At 64.7% G+C, this 13,752-nt stretch overlaps 1 protein-coding gene across 1 annotated transcript; it reads right to left on the minus strand.

The window, feature by feature from the left end:
- Positions 1–4,095: 4,095 nt before the first annotated feature.
- ELFN2 (extracellular leucine rich repeat and fibronectin type III domain containing 2) lies at positions 4,096–9,627 on the minus strand. Its single transcript, XM_012521017.2, has one exon. It carries the CDS (start codon positions 9,625–9,627, stop codon positions 7,171–7,173), a length of 2,457 nt encoding a protein of 818 aa, XP_012376471.2. The 3' UTR covers positions 4,096–7,170.
- Between the last annotated feature and the right edge of the window lie 4,125 nt (positions 9,628–13,752).

The raw sequence follows: 13,752 nt of genomic DNA on the forward strand, positions 1-13,752 counted from the left end.
GGGAGGAATAGGTCTTTCTGTCATTTAGCAGTTTGGGAGCTTAAGGGAGGGGCCCTGAGCAAAGGAACTAAACAGATCAAGAGCGTTCCCTGGCCAAGGGCCTACGAGGGTCATCAGAACGACCTTGGAACTGTCAACATCTTCAAACCAACCCCGTGATGAGTATGGAAACATCATTTGAACACCTGAGGAGGTGGAGCTCCTACAGACTGGGGAAGGAGGCAGAACCCACGTGGACAGGGTCAAGGTTGATAGCATGTGGGTGGGTTGGCCCCACGAGGCTTGGTTTGCGAGCGTGCCCCATTTGAGGACTAGACATGGAAACTCTAAAACGTGCCTCCTGTGCCTGGGGTCCTGCAGTAGCACCTGGACCCCTGTCCCAGCTGAAATCTCCCGTCCGTGGGACCCCAATGAGGGAAGAAGGTTTCATCCCAAACGCCCCCTTCTAGGTTTCATGACTAGATGAATGCCTCTTCCCCCCAAAGAACTGCAAGTAGGTAGAAAGCATATCCATCGTTAGGTAGCACTCGTTTTGTGTGTCAGGGCATTTTTGGGTGTTTAGGGTTTGTAATGTTTGGTCACTAGGACGGCAGAGGCTCCTTGTGTTTTCAGTTGAGCTTGAGTAAGCACGGCATTATCTCAAATCACACATATCCCTTGAAGCACCTCATGCGCTAAGAGGGTGGGGACAGGACAGGGCCCACATCACCAGAGGAGAACATGGAAGTAATTCAGGGCACAGGTTTTGTGTGTTCATCAAATAATCGATGCACCAATAAGGAAATCAGGTACATTCAACTTAGGACGCTTTAGATAGTGAAGGACATTTAATTAATTGAATTGGTAAGTGAGACCAATTTAACCAAAAGCCCCCTTAAAAAGCTAATGTTAATATGGTTAGACTTGTAAAGAGGATAATAAAAGTTGGCTTGTAGAAATAAAAAGATAACGGTCTTTGAATTCATAACTTCAGTGAAAAAAAAGTGTGAAAAGAAGGAAACACTTAACCAGCCCTTCTGTTCCTGAACAAAGCTGTCCTTGAGGAATGTTCCATGCTCCCAGGCCTTGGGGTTGACCCCCAATCGAGGCAGCAGGACTTCCGGTGCCAGGGCTGGAGACCTGGGCAAGGCCCCAGGCCCCACCCACCGCAGCCACCTCTTTGTTTCCTTGGGAGTAAAAGGAACTGCCAAGAGGAGAGGCCCAGGCCGGCAAGGGCACCCGGGTGGGCTCTACGGAGGCCGCTGGGCAGGCGCCTGGAGCGGGGGACAGGCTGGGCCATGCCGCGGGAGCCCTGGCTCTAGGGACTGAGGTCCAGGAAAGCTCCTCTGTCCTCCTCCTCTTCCGGGACGTTTCCCGTGAAACCTCCGCCAGGACAGACGGAGGCCGTGGACCGCTTGGGGAAGAGGCGGCAAGCAGAGGGAGAAAGCACGACCCCAGCTGCCACCATCTGGGAACAGGCACGCTGAGGCTGCGTGAGGGCAGCTGGGAGGGGGCAGGAGGCAGCGGGTTCCTGGGCAGGGGAGCGGGGTGAGGGGTCCAGACCGGGGTCTTCCAGAAGGACCCCTGAAGTTCATATGAATGCCAGGGAGGTGGCAAGGAGCAGGAAGCCTCATGGGCACAGGCCACTGGGTGCCCCTGGGTCAGAGCAGTGACGTCATGCCATGCAGTGACGTCACTCATGGGGAGGAGCTGGGTCCTGGGGGTCCATTCAAAGCACCCCCATAGCAATCCAGGCTGAACCCCAGCCCTTCCCGCAGGAGGCTTGTGGCAGGTGGAGGAGAGCGGGGTCTGGGAAAGGGGTGCACAGAAGCCGGGGCTTGGCGGGGTCTCCACACTCCACCTGCGCACGGGCTCGGGCAATCCAGCCTGAGGTCACTAGATGGGGACCGAGCTCCCTCCCTGACCCAAGGGACAATTTGTATCACATGTTCCTGAGAAGGAGCAGGGGTGGGTCATAGCTGTGGAGCAAAGAGCAGCAGGAGCAGGGGTGGCCCCTGCGAGGGGCAGAGAGAGCCAAGGGCCAGCCTTCTGCACAGTGTTGGCACTGGGACCCCAGGACCGCTATGTCCCTCTGCTCCTCCTTCCCCAGGGTCGAACACGGGCACGATGAGGGTTTCGCCTCGGGGGTGGGCTGGACGTCGTTGGGTGGGCATCTTCACCCTTCCTTCCAATGCCCGCATGGCCTCCTTGTTTCCAGCAGTCCCGGCCCTCGGGCAGGGGCGCAGCATTCCCGCAGCCTCCCGCTGGCCCAGCCTGTCCATGGACCCCATCCTTGTCCCTGACCCTGGGCGGTGACTCCCCGCCTTGTCGTGAGCCCCAACCCCCCCGCAGAAGCTCAGCCACCAGGGACATCGCCGCTTTCTGCTCCCCAACCTGGGGCTTCCAGTGAGAAGGGAAATGGGGAATCCTGGGCGCTGGGAGTCCCACCCGGGGCGGGGAGGGGGAGACATTCAACACACACCTTGGCCTCGATGTTTTAAATAAGAAATTTATTGCAAATATAGAAATTGATTCTCTCCATACAGGAATCTCCGAGTTGAGGAAAACGATTTCGTGCCATTCAGTTTAAAACAGGAGATGGGGGTGGGGGGGGGCAGATATAGGGGAGAGAAAATAAATGAAGTTACCCCCTAAAAGAAGAAAAGGAGGGGCGCAGGGACCCCCGAGGAGGGGTCCATACACAGCGAGGCTCACGTGTTGACACCCCGGGCCGTGGGCCCTTCTGCGCAGGACCCAAACCAGGTGCCAACCCGCAGCCCCCGGGGACGGCGGCTCCCTGTAGGGGGAGCGGGGACGGAGGGACAGGGAGCAAGCGAGCCTCGGCTCCCGCGCCTGCCTCCCGGCGCTGCCCAGCCCTGCGCCGCGCGGCCCTCCCCGCCGGCCGCTCCTCGCCCTGCACCAGCGGCGGGGCCGCCCCTCAGCGCTACGGGGCGAGAAGTGTCCATTCTGGTTCCGCCCTGAAGGCAGGAGGTCATAGGTCAGAAAACGCAGGTGCCAGGACGGACCAGCCACGTGGGGGCTGCGAGGGGGTCTCCCACCGAGGGTGGGACTCACATCAAAGGGCGGCAGGCCACGGGGCAAGAAAACGTCTCGTCGGAAAGGCACAGCCACAGCATCGGGGAGGCTGCCCCTCCAGCCCCCCCCACCTCCCCTGGAAAGACCCCCACACACACTGTGCCAAGAAATGGGGTCCTGACGCCCCTGAAGAGCGGCTTCCCAGGAACGGAGGGGTGCCCGGAGGACGGCTGGCCATCCCTGCCCCCGCTCCACTGGCTGGCTAGCCTTGACCTTCAGAGTTGAGCTCCTGTCACCTCCTCCAAGGGACCCTCCCCGACCAGCCTCCTCCCCAGCCCCCAGACCCCGTGCCCGCCCTGCCCATGGTCCGACTTCAATTCCTGCGCGGTCCCTGTCACTGCGGAGCCCCTGGCATCTGTTCCTTCACTGCAGGTGAGCCCCTTTCCAGCTGGCCCCTGCCTCCATCCCTCTTGTGCCTGGCCCCTTCCTGACTTCAGCCCCACTGTGAACTGGCTTTGTGACCCCAGAAAATCTCCTTCCCTTCCCCTCCTGAGCTTCCATTCCCTCCTGTCAATTGTCCAGGAGCGGGGAGTGGAAAGCGACTTCCAGTTGGGGACATCAGTGAACCGCAGGCAGCCCCGTCTCTTCACCCTCTGCCTCTGGACTGCCCTTCAGCGACTCCACTCCCGCCGCCGCCCTCAGCCCTTTCCCAAGACCAGTGTAGACCCCCGGCCTGGGCACAGGCAGCCGCAGACCCTCCGTGGAAGGGGGAAGAGAGCTCGGGACCCCTGAGAGGGGCCCCACCAGACCGAGTGTTCTTCCCTCCAGGAGACCCTGGCCTTTTGCCTCCAGGAGGCCGAGAGCCCCAGCAGCGTTAGCCCGGCCTCTCGCGCCCTCCGGGGCTGCCCCACCTCCAGGGACCGGCTGCAGAGGGGCAGGGACCGGTGAGCCCCGGTGGGACTTCTCTTGGGCCCAAGACAGGAAGGCCTCTCCAGAAGAAGTCCAAGGAGCAGCACCCACACCCCCCACCCCAGCCCCCAGGCCCCACCACCCCACCAGCCCCCAGCTGACCCCCCCCCCTTTTCCCAGGGTCCAGTCCACTGTGCTCACTGCCATTACAGACACAGGACTCTTGGGCCGGGCCACGACCCCTGGGCCCAAACGTTCATCTGACTTTTGTGACCATTTTGCTCCCACTGGGGAAGTTTTATCTTGAACGGGACACAGCACATAGATGCATTCCAAGGGTGGGCTACAAACCAAGGGGCCCGGGCTGGGCAGCGGGGCGGGCCGTGTCCAGCCTGAGTCTCAGACCCTGCTCTGCCTCAAGGAACGACGTGACCTGGGTTGCAGAGGTCATTCCACCTGCCAGGGTGACAGGGTCCTCGCAGCTAAAAGGTGGCCCTGTCTTTGGAGCCCCACCCCGTTGGGTCGTCTCTTCTTATAGGTCATCTCCAACCAGGAATGCTGGGGGGATGCCAAAGACAAAGGCCCCGCTCCGGCTGCTGCAGAACCCTCCCTGCACCTCTAGGGAAGCCCTGTGCAGGCAGCTCTGACTCCAGGGAGCCCAGGCCACCTTGGGCCCCTCGTGTCTCCCATGGATCTCCACTTAGCACCCCACCTGCTACCCAGGTCCCCCAAACTCTCAGCCTCCTGTCCTCAGCAGCGTCACTCCCCCACTCCATTGGGCTGGCGACATCACCAGGCCCGTTTCATAACCCTGCCTTCTTCATCTGCAAAATGGGAGCAAGTGGGACAGTCGAGAGGACGCTGGCACCTTCCCTCCCGCCGGGAGATGAGCTCCTGTCCCTTCCAGGGCATGGAGGAAAAGGGAAGGGGCAAGGAAGTCTGGGATGCAACGAGGGGCGAGGGAGGCAGCGCTCGGGGCCCCCCACGTCCAGAACGACGGGAGGCAGCTGCATGGAGGGGGCTGCGTTTTGGTGGCACCTGTTTTGGGTCTTTTGCAGAGCTGGCCCCTCCCCAGGCTTCAAGAGCTGCTCATCAGATCACAACAGAGGGAACTTGGGGATGGGGGTGGAGTGGGGAAGGGGGTGGCAGGGGAGTCTGGACAAACTGGCACATACACGACAGATGTTTGCTCAGAAAAATACAGTAAAATCGTCATGCAAATATAACAGGGAATCTGCTTTCTCACACCAGTGGCTTCTCCGCCCGCTTGCTTTTCTCAGTTTTGCCGATCCAGTGTGTGTGGGGGGGTGGGAGCAGGTTTGGGGGGCTGGGAGAGGTCTGCTCTGCACATCCGAGCAGGCCCTCTTCCCACCTCTTCCCAGGAGAACAGTCCTTTCTTTACGAATGTCACCCCCAAAGTGAGCCCCGGGTTTTGTCCATCCCCAAACCCTACCCCCAGCAGGAAAGTTGTTGGAGCCCCCCAGAGGGAATGGCACTAGCTTTTCCAGTCAGACCCCCCCACCATCCCAGGCCTGGGTCCCACCCCAGCACCCCCATCCCCGCCCCACTGCACCCTCCCCAAATCTTGAGAAACCCAATGGGGTGGCAGGCCAGAGGCTGGGGTCTCTGGCAGGGCGGTGGGGAGAGCCGAGTGGGCCACTCCTCACCCCAGTGGCTGGGTGGCATGGTGCAGGTGGGCAGCGCTCCCGGGACAGTTGTCCCCAGCCCCCGCTGGCCCACCTCCCACCCAAAGGTGAAGGGACGAGACCACGGCCCCTCAGCCCCCTGACAGCGTCGAGACCCCGCGGCCCCCCAGATGGGCCTGCACAGAGCAGGCGGCGCCTGGGGCTGGAGCCCTGCCCTCCCTCGCTGCCCTCTGCCGCCCACACTGGGAGAACCCCCAGGAGCCCAGCAGTTGCTCTGGGCACCAACTGCCAGCCCAGGGGTTGCCATGGTGACAGAGGCTGGCCAGGAAGGGGCGGGGCTCCAGGAACCCGGCCTGCTCCCCACGGGGGGAAGGGGGGCTGGGGGGGGGTCTCACCATTTGTGCTTTGTTTGATGGTGGGTGGGGGTCAGAAAAGAAAGTGGCCTTTTCCATGGAAACATGGGAGCCCCTTGGGCCAAGAGTGGGACAGGTATGGGTGGCCACAAGGGGTGGGCCCCTCCCAGTGCTGGGCCGGTCCAAAACTGCCCAGCGATTCCATGATGGGGGGCGCGGGGCGGGCAGATGGGAAGCCAGGCTGTGGGGGTGCACAGGCAGGAAGACCCCCGTTCAGCCCGCCTCCCCGCGGTCCCCACAGGCCACCGCTCACTGCCACCCTTCTGGGGTGGGTGGGGGTCCCGGAGGCCCAGAGAAGCGGGTGGCCAGGGGGTGTGTGCCTGCACCTGAGATGCCAAGGGGGCTGGCACCCCCGTGAACCCCGTTCGCCTCCGACCCCACAGGCCACCCCCAGGCTGCTTGGAAGACACTTGAAGGGGGCTGGGGGACTGTCCCCCTGCCTCTGCCCCTTTCCTGCCAGCAGGACCCCCCTTCTCCTGGGCACTGGGGGTGGGGGAGAGGCCCCCCAGGATCATGACTCACAGCTCCAGCCCCGGGAGCACGCCGGAGCTCTCTAGAATGGACAAACCCCCGCCCGACTCTCCAGCCCCTCAGCCCCGGGAGACCACGGTTTCAGAAAGGTGGATGGAGGGTGGGGGGCCGTGGGGGAGAACACTGGGCTAGGAAGTTGGCAGACTGAGCCTCTAACCTGCGTGACCCCGGGCTGATCACTTCCTTGGTCTGGGCCTCAGTTTCCCCATCCATAAAGTGGAAAGAAATGATTCCCAAGGTCCACCTGGTGCTGTCGCCCAGCTCGGGGGAGGGGGCGTCCTCTCCCTGCCCCAGAGGGGCTTCGGTCCATCTTCACCCTGGGCCCCCAAACCTGCCCCTAGTCACCACCCCACCCCTTCTTTGGGCTTCCTTACCGCCCCCGCCCCCCCGCCCAGCCCACACACCCCAGCAGAGTCCCTGGCAGCACAGTAAAGACGACTGGTTTCGGTATCAGTGTGTAAACTTTAAGGAAAATGTGTCCGTTTTCCTGTCCGTTATTGTCGCGTGTTGGTTTGTTCACAGTCAGGTGGTGGTCAGGTGTGTGCGTGGGTGCGTGCGTGCGGGTGTGCGTGTGCGTCGCTCCTGCGGCCGCGCCCTCCCCGCCCTGCCCCCGCGGGCCCGCCCGCCCCCCTCCGACCTCACCCGGGAGGAGGGGCTCACAGCTTCTGCTGCGCGGAGACCCCCTTCCAGTAGTCGAGGATGTCGTGCAGGTCCTCGTCCTTGGCAAACTGGACCTTCTTGCGCAGGGCGTGGCCGGCGGCCACGTACACCTCCTCGCGGTGGTGCTTCTTGTAGGGCCGGAAGCGCTCCCAGATCTTGTGGGTGCTCTCGGACGAGTACTCGGGGCTGGAGGAGTAGCCCGAGTAGTAGTGTCTGGGGGAGAGCTGCGAGTAGGCCGAGTCCCGCTTGGAGCGGGTGAGCGGCTTGAGGAAGGACACGCGCTGGCTGAGGCTGTCGGCGCCCTCCTCGTAGTAGAGGGCGGGGAAGCTGTGCCGGTGCTCGCTGCAGTGGTAGGCGGGCTTCACCTCCAGGTGGTGGACGCCGCCGGCCCCGCCGCCCCCGCCGCCCGCGGGCACCAGCGGCAGCCGGTCCAGCGGGCTGTTGAGGGGGCTGCCCTTCTCGATGTACTTGGAGTCGCCCTTGGCCAGCCCCGAGGCGGCCGGGTGGTCGGGCACGTCCAGGCTGAAGACCTTGGCGCTCTTGATGGAGCCGCTGGACGAGACGCTGCAGGTCTTGCGGGCGACGGCGGCGTCGGCGCTCAGCTGGCGCTGCAGCGGGTGGTGGGAGCTCTCCTTGTAGGGGGGGGAGAGGAAGCTGGGCCGCTCCAGGGCCCCCGGGGCGGCGGCCGAGGAGGCGGCCGCGGCCGCAGGGAGGGACTGGCACTCGAAGGCCAGCTCGGGGTCCCCGCCGCCGCCGCCGCCCCCCAGGAAGGAGGCCGAGTCCAGCTTGAGGGCGTCGATGCAGTTGTTGATGATCTGGTTGACCTTGTCCACCTCCTTGGCGATGGTGGAGATCTCAGCGGCCGAGCCCTGGCCGTTCTCGAGGTCGGGGAGGTCATCCTCGGGCCGGGCCAGGCCGTCCCCGCCCGCGCCGGTGCGCACTTCCATGTAGTTGCCCTTGGTGGCCACCTTGGGCGTGTCCAGCCCGGCCTCCAGCCCCTTGGCGGTGGGCAGCTTCTCCCCGATCATGGACGGGATGGAGGCCATGCGGGACACGGGCAGCACGGGGGGCTCGCCCAGCTTCTGCGCGGCGTGGACGAGGGAGCCGGCGTCCACGTCGGCCCCGTAGCGCATCTCCAGGATGGTCTTCTTGACGCTGACGGCCTTCTGCTTCTCCTCCTGCAGGCGCCGCTTGCGCAGGCAGTAGTAGACGGCGCCCAGCACGATGACCATGCCGAAGAGGCAGCCCAGGATGGTCATGATGTAGTGGGTGGTGGTGGAGGTGCTGGGGGCCAGGTCGCCGGGGACGGGGTCCCGCGTGGTGAAGGACAGGCAGGTGTGGTTGAAGCGGCGGCTGTGCCGCAGCGAGGTGACGCAGAAGGTATACCCGGTGTGCGCCCGCAGCTTGTCCAGCGTGACGATCTCCTTCTTGTTCTTGAGGGTCATGACGTCGGAGAAGTAGCTGTTGTTGTACTGGACCAGCACGTACATCTTGCTGTAGGGGTGAGGGATGGTGACCACCAGGGTGGCCGAGGTGAAGGCGACGTGGTGCAGCTTGATGGCGGGCCCGGCTGCCGCGTCGGTGGTGGACGAGGCGGGCGGCTCCACCGAGAGGACCTCTTCGGGGTTGAAGCCCGAGTTCTCGTCCGGCTCCCTCTGCGCGTCGGTGGAGAAGGGCGTGGGGTGGCTCACGGGCCGGGCGGGCAGCGAGCCGTTGCGGCACTTGGCCTGCAGCACGGTGATGGCGTTGAGGCTGTGGTAGGGCCGGGGCACGAGCAGCGGGTAGCCGGCGAACTCGCGCGGCGACTCGCACTGCAGGCGGTCGTAGTTCTTGGTGACGTTGTTGAAGACCACGAGCCAGGCGAGGAAGCCGAAGAGGTCGCACTCGCAGTTGAAGGGGTTGCCGGCCAGCTCGCACACCATCAGGCTGGCGAGGCTGGCGAAGGTGGCGCCGTCCAGGCGGCTGAGGCGGTTGGAGGACAGGTCAATGCTAATGAGGCCGGGGCACTCGGAGAAGGCGGCCGGCGTCACCAGCTCGATGAGGTTGTGCTGCACGAAGAGGAACTGCAGGCGGCCCATGCCGCGCAGCATGCCCTCCGTCAGGTTGCTGAGCTTGTTGTAGCCCAGCTGCAGGACCTGCAGGCTCGCCTGGCCCAGGAAGGCGCCGTCCTCGATGTAGGAGATCTCGTTCTTGGTGAGGTTGAGGTCGGTGAGGTTCCCGAAGCGGTTGAGCGAGGAGTAGAGCACGGCCTTGAGCTTGTTCTCGTTGAGCCTCAGGTCGTGCACCGTGCTGTTGATGTGCTGCGGGATGGTCTCGTAGGGCGGCTGGTTCTGGCTGCAGATGGCCAGCCACACGTAGCCCTTGTCGCCCTCGATGAGCCAGCAGTCGGCGCGCACGGCGCCCGGCCGGCACACGCACAGCAGCGCGGCCGCGCACAGCCCCAGGCGCAGCATGGCGCCGCCGCCCGGCAGGCCGGGCTCGGGGTGTGGGGCCGGGGCACGGGCGGGCCTAGCGGCCGGAGGCTGGGGCTGGCAGCACAGTCCTCCCTGGGGTCGCCACCATCTTGGGGGCGACCCCCGGCGCGGGGACCCCCGGGGTGGGGCGCAGCTAGCGCCGGCGGCCTTCGCGGGCGCTGCAAGCGGGTGCCTGGCCGGGGCCAGGGGAGCCGGGGACCCCCTCGGCGGGCTCGCCCGGCTGCGGGCCTCTCCTCCGCAGGCTCTCCGGCTTGGACTTCCCGTCCCTCCTCTTCCTCCTCGGGCTCTGGGCTCAGAACTTCAGGTGGTTCCCACCGGAGGCAGGAGAGTGGAGCTCTGGTGAGGGGGGAGCGCGGGGGGCGGGGAGAGGAAGGAAGAGACCCATCAGCCCCCTGGGTCCTGAAAGGAAGCACCGAGAGGGAGGCAGATCAGCGAGGGCAGTGGGAGGCACCCTGAGAGCTCTGCTGCAGCCCCAGGGCCCTCTCCACCCCGCCCCGGGGGGGCCTCTGTCCCTGTCACCTGAAAGAAGGGAAGGCTGGTGGGTGGCAGGAGGGGGAGGAGGGGACTGGGAACCGAGAAGGAGGGAGACAGAGCAAAAATAGGGGAGGGGCAGAGGCCGAGGATGGTGGTGGAGAAGGAAGAGCAGCAGGTGGGCACTGGTGCCCACCCACACTTCCACACTCCCTTCCTCATGCATAGCCACGCTCACCACCCGCCTGCAGGAAGATCCTCCGGCCCCACCCCGTGAACCAGGACCCCACGATGTGCACACAGGTACACGCACAAGCACACGCGCAATCCGCGTCCGCAACAAGCAGGCCTGTACACACGTCCACATACCCGATGCAGATACAGAACTAAGAAGCCCCGCAAAATGCCTCCTCTCCTCCATGCCCAAAGATAAATAATTCATTTGTTGTGTAACTGCTCTTGTTCCAAAAATAATTCCCTTGTCTTGGCTGCCATGGGGGAGGGGGAGGGGAGCAGCAGGGCGGTGGGCCCCTTGAGCAGGGGGATGCAGAGGCTGGGGTCTCACACTCAAAGAGGGGAAGGGGAGGGCACATCCTCTGGGTGGAAGCAGAGCCGAGCAAAGAGAGGGCAAGAGTTCTGGGAAGCCAGACACACCCCCAAAATCACCTCCCCAGAGTGCTTTCCAGGGGAGGGCTCTGACCCCAAAGGGAGGCCTCAGGCAAGGGAAGGAGCCGGAGGCCTCACACTCCCCTTCCATTGGCTGGGGAGCCAGAGGCCCAGAGAGGGCAGGGACATGCCATGCCCCAAGTCACACAGCACAGCCCGGGCCAGGACCAAGCCTCCCAAGACTCCGTGAACACCAGGCTGGAGTGAGAAGACTTTGAAGCCCCTCCCACTCTGGCCCAATGATCCGGATAAATCACACCACTTCTCTGAGTCGGTTTCCACATCACAAAGTGGGGGCCAGGTCCCCGCCTGGTTCTTTGCTGGGAGGAAGAAGTGAGACGAGCCGTGGGAAAGTAGCAGGTGAACGGGGACCTGTAACTGCCCTTCCCCTGGTGCCGAGGGGCAGGGCCCACAGCCAGCAGAGCCAGGGTCCCTCAAAGGCCATCTGAAACAACCCTCACTGTACAAGTGGGGAAACTGAGTCCCAGGCCCGGTGGGGGGCTGGCCTAGATGCCTAACAGGAGACACAACCCCTCGGCCAGACCCCAGCTCTGGCTCCCACCTCGGTGGGTTCCCAACAGCTCAGGCCCCCCGCCTCCCCAGGTGGGGCCAGGGAGGGATGCTCAGGCCAGAGAAACCTCCGTTTCACATAAAAAAGCCAAAGACCGTTAACAAGAGCCTCCTCCACCTGCTCCTCTTCCTAGGAAACTCCAGGAAAGAGAGGGCTCTGGGCAAAAAATGTTTAAATCTTCACCGCCAAAGCAAAACCAATTTACAGCACCAAGCCCCAGAGGGCTGGAGCCGAGGGGAGGCAAGCCAGGAGCGGAAATCCAAAAAGAGGCCCTCGGAGGGCGGTTCTGTGGCGGGGGCGGCCGCCGAGCCCGGCGTCCAGATGGCCCCCTGGGCTGAAGGCTGGAAGCTGCGTCAGAGGCCGCCATGACTGCGGCCTCCAGGCCGCACCCCCCTCCCCAGGCCCTGCAGGGCCAGCTTCGGGGGCCAGACGATGGGAGGTTGGGGCAGGAGGGGGTGCCCGGGGAGCGGACGGCATTCTGTCCTCAGAAGGGTTTCGGGCAGAAGGGGCTCGTGCCAGGCTTGGCTACTGGCTCCTGGGGGACCCTGGGCCAGTACCAACCTTCTCTAGACCTCAGTTTCCCTTCCCACAGATAGCAAGATTGTCCTGGACGAGCTGAGCCCCTGGCTCACCACTTCAGGGACCTGTGAGCCTGCCTGTCGGCCGTGTCCAGGTAGAGCCCCTCCTCCCCTGTCTGGGAAGGTCTGGGGACCGCATTGGTATGCAGGTGTGCGTGCAGGTGCTGCTGCAGGGATGTGCTGACGTGTGCAAGCCGACGAGAGTGTGGGCAGGCGTGTGTACACAGAGGAGCATGGACACAGGACGGGGGCGCGCGTGGACAGCTACCGGAGTCCCTGAGCACACGCGGGTGTGCCTGTGTGTGCCAGAGCCGAGAGGCAGGGGGGCATCTGGAGAAGGCCTAGGTGTGGGCATGTTGAATAGACATGCGCCACATGTGCCTGTGACATGTGCGACTTCAGCCACGCAGAGCCCCACCCCAGGCCCTGGCTGGATTTGCCAAAGCCCCTCTCCCCCAGCCAGGCCCAGGGGCTGTTGGACAGCACGACCTGTCTCTGGAGAGCCCAGGCCAGCCCGAGGGCACCTAAAGTGGCAGAGGGAGGGGAGCCAGGCCGAGCCTCAAGGCGACCCTGCCGTCCTCTCCCCGCTCCTGATCTCCAGGACAGCCGCCTGCCCCGTGAGTCAGGCACTGGGGAGAGGGGGCGCCCCACCACCCTGCCCCGGGTGCGTCAGCCGCCCTGCCCGCGTCCCTGGGCTGCCCGCCCGCCACCCGTCGAGGCCTGACGCAGCCGGGGAGGGGGGCAGCAAGGCTGCAAAGGTGCTGACAGCAGCACTTGGCCCCCGGCCCGGCCGCTCACCCACTCAAGGGTGCGTGCGTGCGTGTGCGTGCGTGCGTGCGTGCGTGCGTGTGTGTGGCAGCCTAGGATCTCTTGGGTGTGGGGCCAAGGAGCCTGGAGGTCAAATAAGGAAGGTCATAGCGTCCCCCTCCTCCTGCGCAGGTGATCCCCCAACATACACACAGGACAGAGCGGGGCCTCCCCCTCTTCCTCACACCTTGGGGGGGGGAGAGAAAGAGGAAGGTGCTGCGGGAGCTGCAGAGAGAGGAGGCGCCGGAGCAATGGCAAAGCGCACAGGCGGAGGCCAGGCCGCAAGCAGGGAGAGACGGCTGGGTGGAGGGTGGGCTGCGGGTGGACGGCCAGCGGGGAGGGGGTGCGGGGCCTGCTGCCCACCAGCCCAGGGCCCGGGGCCTGGCCGAGCCCCAGATGCTGCTGCCCAGTGGAGTGGGGGGCGGGCAGGAAGCAGAGGCTCTGCCGCCCGGAGCCCAAGCGGTGCTAAACCACGTAGAGGGGCCCGCCTGGGCAGCCGGGAGGGGCGCGGCCACGGGAGGTGGACAGAGGCAGCCCCCTGGCCCCGCGCGCTCCCCCGGGCCCTGGGCCTGATGGGTGCTCACACGAGGAGGAGGGAGCAGGGGCTGGTAGGTCCCGCCAGCGCCCCTCGTAGGGGCCCTCTCTCCTTCCACCATGCCGTGGGAAGTCAGGGCAGTCTTGGGGTGGGCGTGACTTGCCCTGGGCTGGGGACACGCTTGGACAGAGGGAGGAGGGTGGGGAAGCGCGGAGGGCCGCCTGGCACTCGGTTCAGAACTGGGCACTGCCACGGAGCTGCAGCCTCGGCTGCCTACAGGTAAGAGTCACCACAGTTGTGCACCCCCTGCCCAGGTGCCACGAGGTCCCGGGCCCCTCTGCGGACTCAGGATCCCAGAGTCTCGGGGCCGGAAAGGTGGGGAGCCCCAGCTTGGTGTAGCCGCAGCCCTCCAGGGGGGGGGGAGCCAAGCTCAGGCCAGGGTCAAGGTTCCAGGACGGTGGTGGCAGGCCGGGCTC

The sequence above is a fragment of the Dasypus novemcinctus genome, chromosome 12, assembly GCF_030445035.2.
Source record: "Dasypus novemcinctus isolate mDasNov1 chromosome 12, mDasNov1.1.hap2, whole genome shotgun sequence".
Lineage (NCBI taxonomy): Eukaryota > Metazoa > Chordata > Mammalia > Cingulata > Dasypodidae > Dasypus > Dasypus novemcinctus.

Bases quoted from the DNA above. Each gene is read 5' to 3' on its own strand.
- ELFN2 (XM_012521017.2), bottom strand. From the start codon at position 9,627: ATGCTGCGCCTGGGGCTGTGCGCGGCCGCGCTGCTGTGCGTGTGCCGG.